This window comes from Genypterus blacodes, unplaced genomic scaffold, assembly GCF_046128005.1.
Source record: "Genypterus blacodes isolate CSIRO-AG114 ecotype Tasmania unplaced genomic scaffold, CSIRO-AGI_Gbla_v1 ptg000158l_1, whole genome shotgun sequence".
Taxonomy (NCBI): Eukaryota; Metazoa; Chordata; class Actinopteri; order Ophidiiformes; family Ophidiidae; genus Genypterus; species Genypterus blacodes.
Genome location: NW_027466959.1, coordinates 1,178,106 through 1,193,991, shown reverse-complemented (window position 1 = coordinate 1,193,991; position 15,886 = coordinate 1,178,106). Strand labels below are relative to the sequence as shown.

The 15,886-nt window shown below is 43.7% G+C and overlaps 1 protein-coding gene across 1 annotated transcript in view; it reads left to right on the top strand.

Annotated features, from left to right (window-relative positions):
* The window catches only part of LOC143013749 (EF-hand calcium-binding domain-containing protein 6-like), a 29,112-nt gene extending 14,798 nt beyond the window's left edge, over positions 1 to 14,314 (top strand). Inside the window, exons 8-30 of the mRNA XM_076167420.1 lie at positions 291 to 439; positions 598 to 696; positions 1,953 to 2,046; positions 3,396 to 3,671; positions 3,775 to 3,891; positions 4,047 to 4,207; positions 4,862 to 5,011; positions 5,820 to 6,057; positions 6,756 to 6,870; positions 7,553 to 7,671; positions 7,798 to 7,973; positions 8,128 to 8,191; positions 8,292 to 8,410; positions 8,515 to 8,661; positions 9,087 to 9,242; positions 9,875 to 10,082; positions 10,495 to 10,722; positions 10,798 to 10,995; positions 11,357 to 11,575; positions 11,694 to 11,877; positions 11,963 to 12,150; positions 13,023 to 13,172; positions 14,192 to 14,314. Of these exons, the coding sequence (XP_076023535.1) occupies positions 291 to 439; positions 598 to 696; positions 1,953 to 2,046; positions 3,396 to 3,671; positions 3,775 to 3,891; positions 4,047 to 4,207; positions 4,862 to 5,011; positions 5,820 to 6,057; positions 6,756 to 6,870; positions 7,553 to 7,671; positions 7,798 to 7,973; positions 8,128 to 8,191; positions 8,292 to 8,410; positions 8,515 to 8,661; positions 9,087 to 9,242; positions 9,875 to 10,082; positions 10,495 to 10,722; positions 10,798 to 10,995; positions 11,357 to 11,575; positions 11,694 to 11,877; positions 11,963 to 12,150; positions 13,023 to 13,172; positions 14,192 to 14,314 (3,678 nt within the window). The remainder of the gene's footprint in view (positions 1 to 290; positions 440 to 597; positions 697 to 1,952; positions 2,047 to 3,395; positions 3,672 to 3,774; positions 3,892 to 4,046; positions 4,208 to 4,861; positions 5,012 to 5,819; positions 6,058 to 6,755; positions 6,871 to 7,552; positions 7,672 to 7,797; positions 7,974 to 8,127; positions 8,192 to 8,291; positions 8,411 to 8,514; positions 8,662 to 9,086; positions 9,243 to 9,874; positions 10,083 to 10,494; positions 10,723 to 10,797; positions 10,996 to 11,356; positions 11,576 to 11,693; positions 11,878 to 11,962; positions 12,151 to 13,022; positions 13,173 to 14,191) is intronic.
* Positions 14,315 to 15,886: the final 1,572 nt, after the last annotated feature.

The following is a 15,886-nucleotide window of genomic DNA, read 5'->3' as shown; positions in this document are numbered from 1 at the left end:
AGCGTCACACTGGGATGTTCTCCATGGCAACCGCAACCTGAGCTTAATCACATCCTACTGTCATTGTTGAGAGAGAGACAGAGGGAGGCACATATTTCCAAAATGTCTGAGTATAAATACATTGGATTGTTTCTAGTGTGGAAGAGTAAAATAAACATATCAAGCTTTAATGTCTTGTGAAAAAAAGCGCTGACCGGGTGAAGATTGGATCATGAGTCTCCTTGATCTTTGGGGCAACAGGGCAGGTTGCGTTATGCCTGAACAGTGTGTGAATGTGTTCTGCCTGTCAGATGCGTGAGAGTTGTACCCCAGTGTGGCAGGCGCTCCAGGCCTCTGACATCACCTGCTCTGGCCTGGTACAGCCGGACGTCCTGAGGGCCGTTCTCAGCAGCTTTCTATTCCCCATGAACCCTCAGTGCTTCCAGAAGCTGATAAGCCGGTAGGGGAAAGCAATAGTGTGTTTTTTTTGCTTTTCTTTGCCATTCTTTTCCCTCTCTGAACCTCTTCTGCCTCAGCCTCAGTCACCTTGCTCTTTAAGGTCTCAGATCAGGCTGTGGTCTATTCTGTGTTATATATTTTTCATGTGTGTGTGCGCAGCTATGGTGTAAGAGCAGCAGGGCCAATAAAATGGAAACAATTCTTGGACCATTTCATGAGCCCAGTTGAGGAAGACAACAGGAGTCTTCACAGAGACGGGTCAGTCTGAAATACCAGCTTCAACCACTTTAACATATAAAGGGTTTTCTTATTCATACATCATTTACCTATAACTGAAAATATACAGAATAAAGTTATAAATATAGATTTATTTAAGAGTAGTATTAGGCCGCTTTAGCCTGTTTTTCTAATTCCAAATGTTTTATTTATTTTTTAATTGGTATATTCATGGGGTGTTCCATAAAGTTCTCAGGAAATCTATTCTGTGAAAACTGGACTGCTCTGGGCCCTCACAATGATGATGATGATGTAATATCATTCAGTGCATTCAGTGCTGTTACAGACTGGATACATCGATGACAAATATATTACCAAACAAAAAGTTATCTACAACCATTTTCCTGACCCAGAAAAATGACGCATATTATACTATTTTTTTATTTTTTTTATTTTTACCCTTCTGTCAATCCGGAAATTCTAAATGTAAGAACCCTCTGCATACTGGACGACCTTCACCTTTGTGAAAATGTCGGTTCCAATAAGGGTTTATGGATTGTGGTGAAATATTTCATCCCAACTCACGAACCTCTCACTTAATTTGGTGCTATCCACAAGGGACTGTCTCAAAATTACTAATTAATTAGTCAGGTTGTGTCCAATAACCCTTGAACTAACGAGCCTACCACTGTTTACTATTATGAAAGGTCATTCAATCTGAAAAAAAATCTAACTTACAACACCAGCAATTAGGACAAGCCAGTACAGCCAATTACTCCAGTGGTGCTAGACAGACAGACAGAGAGACAGACAGACAGACAGACCGACAGACACCAGTGATTTAGAGAAAACCAATGACCGACCCAGTGGCTTAGTTTCATACCCTCAACGCCTAAAAAGCTTGTTGTCAAAACGGATGAGTGGCTAGAAACACAACGCAAAAGCTGGACTTGTGTGGATCTTTTTGGAAAAAGTACAAAATCTATTTACAAACCAAAGGGAACTATAACTTGCAAATACAGAGAAAATATGCAAGATGACAGACGACCAAACCCATGCTAAGCCAAATGTCCATGCTAAGCCAAATGTCCATGCTTGCTTATTCTGTTTGTCTTCTGGACTCAACATTCTCTCTCTACTCACTACACACACGTTGTGACCATTTTGATGACAGCTGTTGCTGAATATTCCTGCTGACCAGACGCTGTCCTGAGCGAGAAAATGACCAGATCATCTTTCCTTTCCTTTCCTTTCCTTTCCTTTCCTTTCCTTTCCTTTCCTTTCCTTTCCTTTCCTAGGGCGTTTGAGCAGCCTTCCCTAGAGCCAGGTGACATCTCCAGCCTCCAGCATGTATACCCAGGGCTGAAGGAGATGTTCCATCTGCTGGCCGAGGTAGGACTGGAAACTACAGGGAAGAAAAGGGACGGGCTGCTGGTGAATGTGCTTCTTCTACAAATATCCCAACATGCTACATTCAGAGCTTTCCCTCATTTGTGCAATCATGCAAGATACGACAGCCATGCAAAAAGTGAGAGTACGAGAGTAATAGACAAGCCAGAAGTGATTTTGGAAGCTATCCGACAGGACACAAGGGAGTAATCTCAGCAGATTGCTAAGAGACAAAGGCACATGCTCAGGTGTACACATTAAATGTAAACACCAGGCAGCTTTGCAGATGAGCCAATCATCGTCTGCAGCTTTTTGATGGCCATAAACATGATTAGATGATTGCATATGGCCACTGGTTAGCCACTCAGTCACTAGCCATATGTTCGTTTGACAAGCATCCCCTTCAACACGCCTCCGCATCGAGTTCTGCCTCTTTAATTTCAAATCAGTCTACTTCAGCTGGATGAAACTTTGGAGTAAAGTTTTGGAGGGGGATGGGGGGTAGATTAATTTATTTATGTTTGATGCTGCTGCCGCTACTCACGAAACAACAGTCTGCTTCCATGTTAAGGAAGTGTGTGTATGTGTGTGTGTGTGTGTGTGTGTGTGTAAACGTGAGCGTGTCTCTGTGTGAAGCTTCTCCCAGATATGAATCACACATTTCTATCTGCCAGAAAGGAAGGGGAAAAATCCCTCCATCAACTGTTTTAATAATCTAGTCAGTGGGTGGGAGATCAAACAAGAGTATCCTCACACAACCAGCCAATAATGAGCTTTTACACTCGGGCAGGGTCTCAGCCAACTATGGTTTTAGACTATCTCTAGGGACGCATTCAACAGAGCGGGCACAATATTTGTGTATAATATAGGAGCGAACATACACATTAGATTGGAAAGTCTCCTGAGCCAAGCCACAGCTACCTCTACTGTAATATGACGACATATAACAGCAACACTAAAGCCCTTATGTACGATAACATATGGGGACGGCAGTAGCTTAGTTCATAGGGACTCAGGGGGTCGCCAGTTCGAGTCCCGTATGGATCAAGAAAATGGACTGGCTGCTGGAGAGTTGACAATTTGCCTCCAGGGCACTGCCGACGTGCCCTTGAGCAAGCCACAGAACCCCCAAAACTGTAACAGGTGGTGAACACAATAGCAGCAACATATCACATTTAATATAGAATTAAGTAGCCATGCGACAAATGCAATTTTTGTTAATGGTTTCTTAAGTTTTGAGGCTGTGGTTGAGACTAGAGTTTGGTTTTGGTTGAACACATATCTGTATCCACCTGCAGGTGTTCTAATTGTTCACATAATAAGAAGAGCTCTTACATCTCTCGTCTCTCTAGAAGGGGGAAGGTTGGATCTCGAGGACAGACATGCAGAATGCTCTGGAGAGGCCGGATGGGGCCAAACTTCAAAACCCCCGGCCCTGCCTGCTTCCTTCCCAGATCACAGAGCTGCTTGGTGTGTTGGACCCAGAGGACACAGGGGTCATACAGCTGCCCAGCCTGGAGAGACTCAACCCCAACACCAGCTCAGATCATACAGGCTGCAGATCGCCTCCATCTCCCCTCACTCACACAACCAAACCTCTCCATGATAAGGAAGAAGAAGAAACTCTGGTACCACCATAGAAACTTTATTCTTGTGTATCCAGTTTCTTATGTGTCTGTGTGTGTGTGTGTGTGACAGAGAGAGAGAGAGAGTGTGTGTTACTTTAATAAGGCCATGCGTTGTGTGATATGTTTGTTTTTTTCTCAGGAGGAGCAAAAAACAGCAGATGAGAAAGAAAGCACACAGTGGGATGATGAAGCATCCCTGGCATCTTCTTCATGGAGAACAGTGAGGCTGCTAACACAACATACTGTGATCAAATATCACACACACCACCAACCAGAGAGAAAACACAGGCAGGAAGAGGGGTTAACTGTTCATCCAGGTTTGGCTTTATGCATATGACTTTGTGTGTGTGTGTGTGTGTGTGTGTGTGTGTGTAGCTGGAGTGTTTACTGGTGGACAATCTGTCTGACCAACTCAGTTCAGCCCTGGAAGCTCTGAAGACGCATGACCCTGACGGCACCGGATACATCAGAGAGGAAGATTTGAAGAAGATCTTACACCACCACGGCTTGGCCCTGTCACACACACACTTCAACAAGTAAGAGACACTAAATGAAATGAAATCAATTCAATTCAACATAGATGTGATGTGACTGGGTTTAAAACTAGGCGTCTTACAAGGTGGGCGTACTTATTGTCTTATTGGCAGCTTGATGACTTCTGATTTATGTGCGTCGTATCCTCAATTTCATCAAGTGACATGGAAGGGTAAGGACAGGGCATGGATGCACACTGCCTGATAGCAAATCCTTCTGCAGAAACCACACAGCCAGCTCACAGGCTCTGAAGAGGAGCTAGACCAGTTCCTCAACAATGGCATGAGCGCATTAAACTCTCAGAGGAAAGTAGACAATAGCAGCAAACACAACTAGAGCTCTGAAAAGAAAGCTGTGAAAAGACTGTGGGAGTTCAAGCCAGTGGCTCACTGAGTGCTGCCTGTGGTGCTGGACACAAAGTGTTACAGAGGCCTATTTTGAGTTTAGGTATTCATGTCAAAGAACTAGAGAAGCTATTTGTTTAACGAATTAAATTATCACCAAAAAAGTTGGATTTGTTTTTATATTGGTACCTCAATCTATAAATAATATATCTCTAATTAATTGGAAAATATTGCAACTGCTACGGGGACCTTAACTCAGCTCCACATTGTGTGTGTGTGTGTGTGTGTGTGTTTGTGTGTGTGTGTGTGAAGGCTTTGTTGTGATGCCTACTCTAGCTCTACAGCTGGCAGCCTTTGTCCGTTGGTTTCCTATGATGCTTTCCTTACAAACCTGGGAGTACAACTACAAAATGAAGCAAGGCCTCTCTCCTCCCGCTCACAGGACAGCAGCCCCACTGGGAGGTGAGGATACGAGGGGAACAGAACAAACCCAAGGGTTCAGCAGGAGGAAATGTTTAAGTAATGAGCAATGAGGAAAGATATTGATTTCCTCACCAATATTCACACGATCACAAAGGGATGAGTTTGTGTCCACTGGTCTCTGTGTCTGTGTGTTTGGGTGAAATGACAATGATTTCCTGGAGGATTTCGGAGGAACTGATCTCTGTTTATTTCTGATAATGATGAAACAAGATGAAAAATCCTCAACCTAACAGAATGAGACTCCAGCTCCTCTCCCATAGGACAACACAAACACAGGAAAAGGGGAGGAAGGAAACTTGGCCACTCTTACACAGAATGAAATGTACCGAGACAAATGAGAAGAATAGAAAGTGTAAGCATAATAAACATACCTGAGGATGAATCCTGAATCCCCCAGCTCCTACAGAAATGAAATACATCAGATTTAGAACAGAGGATCTGAGAAAGAAGAGGTGAGGAGGAGAGAGGATTTGAAAAGGTGAAGGAGTTCAGATTTCTTTCTTTCTTTATGTTAGAGACAGACTTCCTGTGCTTATATAAACCTAGAGCCTGCTGGATACATGAGCTGCCTCCACATTGAACATTTATGGTAAATGGTGCAGTGGGCAGGACATCAGCCTCTGTTAGCTGAGGGACATTACACCATTAAGGTGTATGCAAATATCATTTAATGTAAACCTCTATTATGGATTTCATGCTTTATAAATTAGGTCACTGATCTTGCTTGGAAGTGTAGCCGTGGCCAGATCCTCTCTGAGCGCATTAACTCCTGTTCCCTTTAACACAGTCTGCTGCAGCGTTCCCACTCATCACTGACCCACAGGCAAAGCAAATCATCTGAGTCTGTGAGGGAGACACAGCCTCCCTCCAGTCTGCTGGACCGCTCTGACTCCTGCGGCATCCTGGACATCGTTCTGAAGAGGATGAAAGCCAGTTTAGAGAGACGCCAGACCACCTTAGAAAAACGCATCCTGGCCACTACCTACAACTGTGATGGGACACTGACAGAGAGAGATGTGTGGAAGGTGAGACAGGTTTCAAAAGCACATAGACTGCAGAAATTAACAGCACATTTGCTTCATTGCAAGAAGGTCCAGGTTTGTCTCCTGTGTGAGCCAAAACAAATGAATTAGGTTCATGCTTCTCCCATGCAAAGAACACATTGTCCTATGAGGTGTTTAAAAAAATGTAACAGACTTGAATAAGTAAAATTCACTAACAGTTCACAGTTTTGGGGTTCAGCTCGTAAATATTTATAAGACTTTTACTCATGAATCCAAAGTCTTTTAATGACAACGATACTGTCTTGTTTTGTTGGAACCTTCATACAATTTCCATTTCAGATGAAAAATCAGTGTGAACTCTACCACTTCTACAGGAAATATATCTTAAATATTTTCAGCTTTCAGTCTGGCAAAAACTGCAGATTTGGAAAGTAAGAGTAATTGGCCGTCATTTGTGAAACAACCGATCAGTGTGTTCTCTCATTGTGTCGTTAATTTTCTCAAGTTGAAGCCATTGTGAGACAGGGAGGGTCTGAAAAGCAAACAGAGGGTCAGACAGGTAGAGGAGGAGAAGCAGTGGGAGTGTCAGTGGGGCTGTAAAAGAAATTACTGCTTTCTAAAATACAGAAATAGTTTGAATGCACCTTTGTCCCCAGATGATGTAATATAGGACCTTAAGTGTTTTATGTTCTGTTATTCTGCTTGTCTTTTGCTTCCAGATACTGGAGGACAGCTGGATCCTCTTGGACGATCAGAATTTCAACAGGTTCACTGAGCTGCTGGGCTTTAAAGACGGACAGATTGACCGCTCAGTGTTCCAGATGAAATTTGATGGTAGGAGCGAGTAATGGAAGCGTGAACATCTTATCAATCCCTTCCTGCTCCCCACCAGGCTCCGGTGCCTCCCAATTCATTTTGCTTTCATCCCAACTCCTACCCCACCCACCGTGATCAAACAGAAGCCCCCCGCTTCCTGTAAAATTATGTCTTTCTTAGCACACAAGCCATTGGAGAAATCATCATGGATTATAAATAGAGTAAGAGCGAGCCTCTTCGTCTCTCATTAGCAGAGCTGAAAAGCACATAAATTCACAATCACACTTATTTCTCCTTGTTTGGGCTAATTATGTGCTTTGGAAGCAGAAAGCAGAGCAGCAGGGCATCACTCTAATTTGTTTCCTCTAAAAAAACACACACACACACACACACACACACACACACATGAGAAAGAATAACAAAAAATAGAGAAGAGTCATTACAGCAAAGCGAAAGTTAGTCGTGTTCACAAGGCAGAACTGAGCTGTCCAGATTTAGAGTACAAGTGAGCTTCTAATTAAATGTAAATTAGGTCAGGCATTGCCCGGTGTGGTTGGCAGACATGAATGGTACTCAGGAGTGTGGAAAATAACAAATAATACACTACAGCAAAAAAGGCAAAGGTCCAATTTGTTGAGTCGAGCAGGAATTGTAGGAACCTGTACAGTGTTTCCCTGATAAAGCTGTTTTTCTTCCACAGAGGTTGCATCCCGAGACAGGCGGCACGGCTGTGAGGGTCACAGAGATGAGACTGGGAAGCTTTCTACTGCCGAGCAGAGTCCGACTGCCGTAAAGACCAAGATCAAGAGCAGCCAAGAGGTCAGAAAGAAGGCAGATGATTGCGTTGCAGGCAAATGTCCACACACATATTATTGATATAATTGACAAATAAGTGTAGAAACTCTGCTTGGTTCAGCTCACTCCCCTCCTCTCTCTCCTAATCAGGACAATTTAACAGCTTTCCCAGCAATGGACAGTGAGCGTGAAGGTGTGGTCAACTGTCCCAGCTGTTTCTACACTGAGGCAGAGGATCTGAGTGACCTGAATCAAGGACAAAATCTCAACTCAGCAGGATTTGTTGATGATGGAAATCACATACAAGCGACACAAAGAGCCACTGTGTGAGTTCGGAGCTTGGTGATGGACGGCTATACCTGCCTCCTCCATAAGACTGTAGAGATCTCACGGAATTGTCCAGATTTAGAAATCTTGCTCGTCCACGACGATCGACAGTATGCAGCGAGCTAATCCTAGTATATGTGTGTTGTCTGACAGCCAAGACCAGCTCCATGAACTTCTCTCCAGTGATGCTCGTGACAGGTGGGCTGACGTGTCTAAGGTCAGCATGAAACTAATACGATGAAACTGGACATTGTCCTTGGTCTCTTTGGTGTAGCATCTTTTAACTGGAAATGCTGACATGTTCCTTTCCTTCCCAGACACTGTGTCAGTTAGATGCTGATGGCCAGAGCTGGATCTACAAAAAGAGCTTGAGGAACCTCCTCTTCACTTATTCTCTCCCCTTAAGGCCCGAGGAGTTTGAACAACTGTGGTCAAAGTAAGAGACACCCAACTGGAGCACTAGAGTCTACAATCGCAAACATGATGTCGTATATCTTTGTATCTCTGCATGAGCAACACCACTCCCTTTTATCATTACAGGTATGACACACAGGGACGTGGTTGCGTGATGCTTGCTGATTTCTTAGATAGACTTGGACTTCATCATGATGGTGAACTGAGGCCTCTGGTCAGACAGCACAGTGACAAACCAGCTGCTCTGGATGCTGCCTCTGTGAAGCTCATAGAGTAAGAGGCGGAACACACTTGGAAACACTCTAATGCAATGAACCCATTAGTTTGTGTCCAATGAGTAAAATGTAAATAATGGACCTGCAACACCGTAGCATGTATTATAACATGTATATGTAACGTGTATGTAAACTGTTGTGCTTTTTACCTCATAAATAGTAATAAAGTGATTTTTAATCTGAAAATTAAAGCCACAATATGCAAAATGCCAAAAGAAAGGTACAGTCACAATTGTTATAAGGTCCTTAATCAATGACATTTGCAGATAAAGTGCAAAAGTATTTTATAAATGCTAAATATAAGGTATTTAGTGTCTGACAGTCTCCAGGTGTTTAGATCTATATTGTGTCATATTTACAGGTTTTGCTGATTAAAGTTTTAGATAATGATTTTGTGTTAATTCTGTGTTTTCTTGTCCACAGGTGTGTATTGCAGGATAACTATGAGCAGCTGAGTGAGGCGCTGACTCATCTGGACACTCAGAGAGACGGCACGGTGAAGGTGGAGGAGCTCCTCAACCTGCTGCAGACCTACAGCTGCCCAGTCCAAAGACAAGACCTCATCAATCACCTCAGCAGGTCAGCAACATACTTTAACTCGTCCATACATAAATATGATGTCATACCCAACCAGACTGAGGACCACACTCAAACTGGAGGGCTGGGTAATGATGATGACCTACACACAGTAAACCTAAGCAAACCCAAGGCGTCGGCCATTTAAAGAGTCATTTGTTCACATCGTCTAGAATTTACGCTACACATTTGCAAGATGCAATACCTTCACAAATTGTTTGTAATGTTGCCTTTTGTCACATCAGCAACACAGCAGCAGTGACAACAAGCTAAATGTCTGATACTTGTGAAAAACGGATCACTTAACGGCCTCACTTACCATCTCTGTTGTGGTATACTGTTGGGAGGAATGAGAAGTAGTCTGAAGGTGTTGTGGTGCACAGGGACGATTCATATTCTGCCCTCACGTTGCTCCCTTGTGGATAAAGTGTATTTATATCACTTGTGTAACACTTGTTGGTACATGCATAATTAAAATCTGACCTCAGCTTTGACAAATTTCAGTCTCTGTACCTTTTGTAATCATAATAATACTAAATTATACATAATAAAGAGTGAGGTTGCATAGTTCAGATTTAAATCCTTAATCATAAGAACTAAAAAATACATTTATTCATTGCCTCATGTCCCTGCAGGCTGAACGTTTCTATGGACGATAAATGCAGGAAACTTGCCTACATGGACTTCCTGTCTGCGTTTGACCCCGAAGCAAAGAAGAGCGACCGCCCTCCTTCTTCTCCCGATGCCGTCCGACATGTAGAGTCTTTGGATGACCTCAGTCCAGGCCACGCTATGACGAGAATGCAGGAACTAGTCAATGCCTCAGAAGCTAATCTGTACAAGGTGATTGATGGCTAACAAACACAAAGGAACTACAAATCAACTCCTTGCATATTTTGGTTTGTCAGTGCAAGGTGCTTCCACAGAATACTAATAGAACAGAATCAAATCCTGTTCCGTACAATACAGATATCTTAGGTCAGGTAAGACTTCTACTTCTATGGCGCGGCTCGTCTCGTCTCTGGTGGTTTTAGAAGCAGCAGGCGCACACCAGGAGCCAATCGCAGATAATGAGCCATGTACAGCCCAAAATTCAAGAGATAGGTCTATGGGCAGGCAACGATGCAATTCTGGAGTCTGCTGCTGGTGTATGAGCACACACACTATCCAGCACAACAGGCATGAAACAGCCTGATGTCATCTTGGAGGAGTGTCAGCTGATCATCTTTGTGTGGCTTTTTCCCTTCTCCTCCAGGCGTTCTCAGCGTTCGACCAGAGCGGGACAGGGATGATCAGAGCTCTGGAATTCCGCCGGATACTGGAGAGTTTTTGTGCCCATCTGTCAGACAGACAGTACAGATACATGTTGGCCAAGCTGGAGTTGAACAGTGAGCGTGGCACTGTTGGCTGGAGGGACTTCCTGTTCAAGTGTAAATCACCCAACTTGCTGGTGAGAGACGGAAGCCGTTCACGAAGATACAAAGTGGCATGTTGTGCTTGTTTGTATGTGTCCAGATTGTGGCATGATTCCTTTTGTCTGCGTCTTTTCATATTATAGAGGTGTCGGACTGGATCAGGGTCCAAGTCCTCTCAAATCTCCGAAGTTCTGCAGGGAATCCAGGAAACTGTCTCAAAGCGCTTGCCTGCCATCACCAAAGAGATGATGGATTTAGACTCCTCCCACACCGGCACACTTTCCAGAGAACAGTTCAGGCAGCTTTGTGATTGCCACTTCATGAGATTCACAAAGGATCAGGTAAATCAAGACACAAAACACATGGCTGCTTATGAATTCTTTACAGAGGAGGAATTCTGTGAAACAAGCACATCCTCAGCTTCCTTCCCTGCGCTTCCATGCGGAAAATCCTAATGGCAAACCTCTTTGGTTACAAATGAGAAGATGAAGTATTCTTTTCTCCCAATTATGTTCTTTTTACTCTGTATGTTTTCTTTAATTATTCTAATCAAAACCTAATTTATCTTTGTTGATAATTATTGACTGAGCATGAAAGTTAGTCATCTGTGAAGCCAATTAGGTTTTGTGCGTATTCATCTCTCCAGTGCAGCTGATTATGTGTGTGTCTGCGTGTGTGATGCGTCTCCTTTTTCCTCCTCAGCTGGAGTGTGTGTGGAATTATATGCCATTGAGTGAGCAGGGGGAGCTGCTGTACAAAGTGTTCCTGAAGCGTTTTGGTGCATCAGACAGGACCACCCAAACACAAGCAGGGAGTCTCACCGGCAGCATCCTGTCTTCACCCTCTGAGCCTGCAGAACATGTTTCATCTGCAATATCTAGTCAACCAAAGGCCAGGAGTGCAACAATCCAACGTAATAAGGTACAACGCACTGAGAAATCCACCTTCTCTAGAGTATAAATAGACATCTTTGCATTAGTCAACAACTCCTAAAACAAAAATGTAGCTGACTGTTTTCTTCTTCTTGATCCTCTCCCAGTCGGCCCCCCAGTGCACCTCCAGGCGCCCGGCCTCAGTGGGGAGACCAGAGACAGGAAGCTCCTCAGGCGTCATGGAGAGCCGGCTGCGTGGAGCCATGCAGCACTACTGGAAGGAGATCCAGAGAAAGTGCAGTGAAAGAGATCCTCATCAAACGGGAGAGATCGGCAAAAGCTGCTTCCTGGGTAAGAAATTGTTAGAGAATCCTAAGACTACGTGACACTGAGTTGATTCCTCCTCTGTGGCTCATGTCGGTGTGTGTTGTTACAGAGATCCTCCATTCTCTCAACATCAACGTGACATATGAGGATTTTGTACATCTGGTAGGAAAGTATGACATCACAAATGGCGGCTGCATTTCATATCGGGACTTCCTCGGTCACTTTCTCCTCAAACTCAAACCTCCAGAGGCCAAGAGGGCGTTTGAGCGAAACAAACTTCCTCTACCACGATCACCGGTAAAACATACAAATCCTCCCCATACTGAGCTGTAACTTAATGCCTATTCTATGAAAATATTGCAAATAGCCGTAATTTCTTTCCATGTATTCATTTCTTTCGAGTTAACATGAACAACACTTTTCTTCGACGCACGGTAGCGTTTGATGTTTCAGCTTCTCTCTGCTGTAGCCGTTCTCCCCCTCACAGATCTGTTGTAAATATATTGGCCCATTTCATACATTGGGTTATAGAAAAGGGGAGTGGGGGGGCTGTTGGTTCTGGAATGTGAGGGGGAGGTGATGAGCAGAGGCGTGTTGCCAAATTGTGTAAACTCAGCGGGGACCTCCCACCCTCAGGCTCTCGACTATCACCTCCCATGACAAGCAAACTGGGCAAGTATTGCGATTGGTAGTGTTTCTTGGCATAGCGAGGTGTATACGAAGCTTTGAACAATGACACACGGGTGGGCATGTTCTAAAAGGACCCCCACTGAGCGACTAAGCCGAGCCCCAAGCTTCACTGGAGCGTGTGGGTGAGGGCCTAATCTGGCAACCCATAAAACCGCAAACTCCCAAACCAACTTTGGAATAACAAAGACCTGTATTGTCTGGAACTAAACTAACCATCTGTGTGATATTGCAGAGACCCCCTGTATCCTTTCTGTTTGATGGTGTCTCTGTACACGATTTCTGAAACCGAACCATAGATAACAAAGCAGAAAACATTGTTTGATCAGAGTGTCAGCTTGTTAGAAAATAGAAATATTACAAATAATGTAGGCAGTATCACTTATATTTGTTATTCTCTCTTATTGTTCATGTCCGCCCTCAAACCTGGCTCTGTCCTGGCCCCCCTGTACGCTGTGGCTCATCCTCCCCTCGTGGCTCAGATGAAGCGTGGGGTGCTGAGTAAAACCTGCGTGGACGTCATGTTGAGACTCTATGACGCGGTGACATCATCATGGACGCCACTCAGACGCAGCTTTCTCACCTCTGACCACGGCCGGACAGGAAACATCTCTGTGCAGGACTTCAGAAAGGTGAGCTTAAAGCGCTGCCTGGAGAATCTGGAGCTTGATGAATTATTGATGGAGGCGTTTGAGCTCTGCCTCTATCTGGGGAGGCAGTGGCTCAGTGGGTAGTGCTTCAGCTTGGGAACCGGAGGGTCGCCGGTTCAAGCCCCTGCTGACGTGCCCCTGAGCAAGGCACCGAACCCTCAATTGCTCCCCTCTCTGCGAAGGGTGGTAATATAATGTAAGTCGCTTTGGATAAAAGCGTCTGCCAAATGCTCGTAATGTAATCTGCCTGTGTCTCCGCTCCTATCAAAACGTCTGAATGAGACTGATGGAGAGTGACTGGAGATCTCCTGAGTGTAATCCTGCACGGCCACAGACACAGACACACACACACACACACCTGTTCACTTGACACCCAATCAGTAATTTTAATTGTTGAGTTAAGCTGAAGGTTGAGAGAAGACAGAGCTGACATCTCTGACCCAGGAGAGCAGCGGCTGACATTCCTCTTTTATTGTCGCTGCCATTTAACCGCCGCATAATTTACTGGAGACAAGGTTCCCTGATTTAATCGATAAAAACAATTAGCCGTCTAGTTAGACATGACATCTCCTAAACTCCCCGACTAACACAGGACACACACACACGCACACACACACGCACACACACACATTCTCAAACATGCACACACTCGGCATAGGTTTCCATTGAATGAAGTTTTAAGCTTGTATCGATTCTCCTCGTCTTCATCCACAACAAAACAAAGCCAGATAATCCAGAAAAAATAGACAGGACAATTGTCAACTTCTAATGTTATGAAATTACTGAGCTAAATTAAAAAGAGAATTATTTTTTACTTTTTCTACTTATTGCATTACTGTAAATATGAACTGTAAACACTTCCAGCTGTAAGTAATCCTTCCAAGTACTTTTAAATCAATGAAACATATTAAGTGTTGTTTTACATATGAACCTAAATGATTCCATACTAATCAGTTGAAACTACGTTCAGGCTGCCACATTCTTTCTTCTTCGGCCTGCAGGTGCTGCACCATTTCAGCGTGAGCCTGTCAGAGGAGGAGTTCTTCCACCTCAGCTCTTATTTTGATGCCAACGCCACAGGGAAGATCTCCTACAACCACTTCCTCTGGGCTTTCCTTCAGTGACCTCAGTGGAATACTGTCGGCTGACCTCACACAAGTACTGAAAGCGTTAAACAAAGTGGCAGATATGTTATTTTATGAGATTTATTTGTTAATTTCTTGTAAAATCCAATCAGAATGACTAACTGTGTGTGGAGTGGCCATGTTGTAGGAATATAGTCGTAATATTTTGAGAACATTTTAAATATAAAAAAAATAATGGTAAAATTTGGGGCAAAAAGTCAAAACTGACAAGACTGAAGTCATAATATTTCAAGAAAAAGTCAAAATGTTATGAGAATAAGTTGTAATATACTGAGAATCAAAGTTTTGACATTTTTTCTGAAAATGACTTTAAATCTCTCAGTCATAGCACAGTGACCCCATGTCCTCCTCCTACTCCTCGTCCTCCTCCTCTCTGTGCAGTTAAATAAAGTTGAATTGCTTCCAAATGTCTGCTGTGGAACTGAGAAAACAACGTCTTTGCATCAAATGCGACACAACTTTTAGGCAGCAGTGAATTCCCATGATGCACCTGTGATACACAGATGTCCCTCGCCTCCCCTTCAGTCACACACACCAGCAGCTGTAGTTAGACTTTATCATTTTCTAACCTGATCTATGAATCAAACTGCAAAATAACAATAATTAATGAGGACGTTTCCACATCAATCCAATCAAATGCCTGTTAATGAATGATGAATGAGTCGAGACAAACAGAGGCACCGGGTGGATCTATTGTTCAGATGGGAAGAGTAAAATGGATGGATGACAAGGAGATGCTGGGGACTTCTGTCATTCAGTCAAAGGAGATGATGTTGCAGCAAGATACACGGCGGCAGAACTGAAACAGGAGGGAGAAACAGGAGGTGAAAGCCGGGGGTCAATATCAGAGGAGAGTAAGAGAACAGCCAGCGTGTGGAAATGGAAAAAGGATTATCAGAACAGAGACTTAATACTGTGGTAGAGTGAGGAAGCGACGGGCTGGAGGAAGATGAGGATACAGTATGAAAGCTAGTTGTATTAATGGCAAAGTAAAAAGCCGTCTGCGAATAAATTACTAAATCTCCCCTGGGATTACTAATGTAATTATTTGAACAAGGGTTCTCATTAGATTGTGCCGAGGTATGGAAGACCTGCAGAGCCAAATGAGAAACAGAGGAAGAGGGGCGAGGGTTTAGCTCTTGGAAATTAACTCAGCTCTGGGTTCTATAATTGATATGAGACACAGATACCTTTGATTGGAACAAAAGGGAGGAACCAGGGAGTCTAAACTTTCCTCGCCATCTCCTGTATTTTTCTCCTTTTTACCGAATGTAGAGCAAGAAATAATAGAGAAGACAGACAAAGGGAGGAGGGAGGATGGAGTTAAAGCTACGGGATCTACCAGTCCGAGAATAAAGTTTGATTTAATTGATTAGAGAAGCAGCAGGATCCTTCTGGTTTGAAGGGCCAGAGGTAACACAGTCGTTTCCTAAGCTCATTTCCTTGTTTTACAGGGTAGAAATGGAAGAAACACCCATCAATGATCCCAACCATACTATACCATCAAAACCTTTCAGTTTAAAATTCATCCATTCTTTTAAAATACACAAA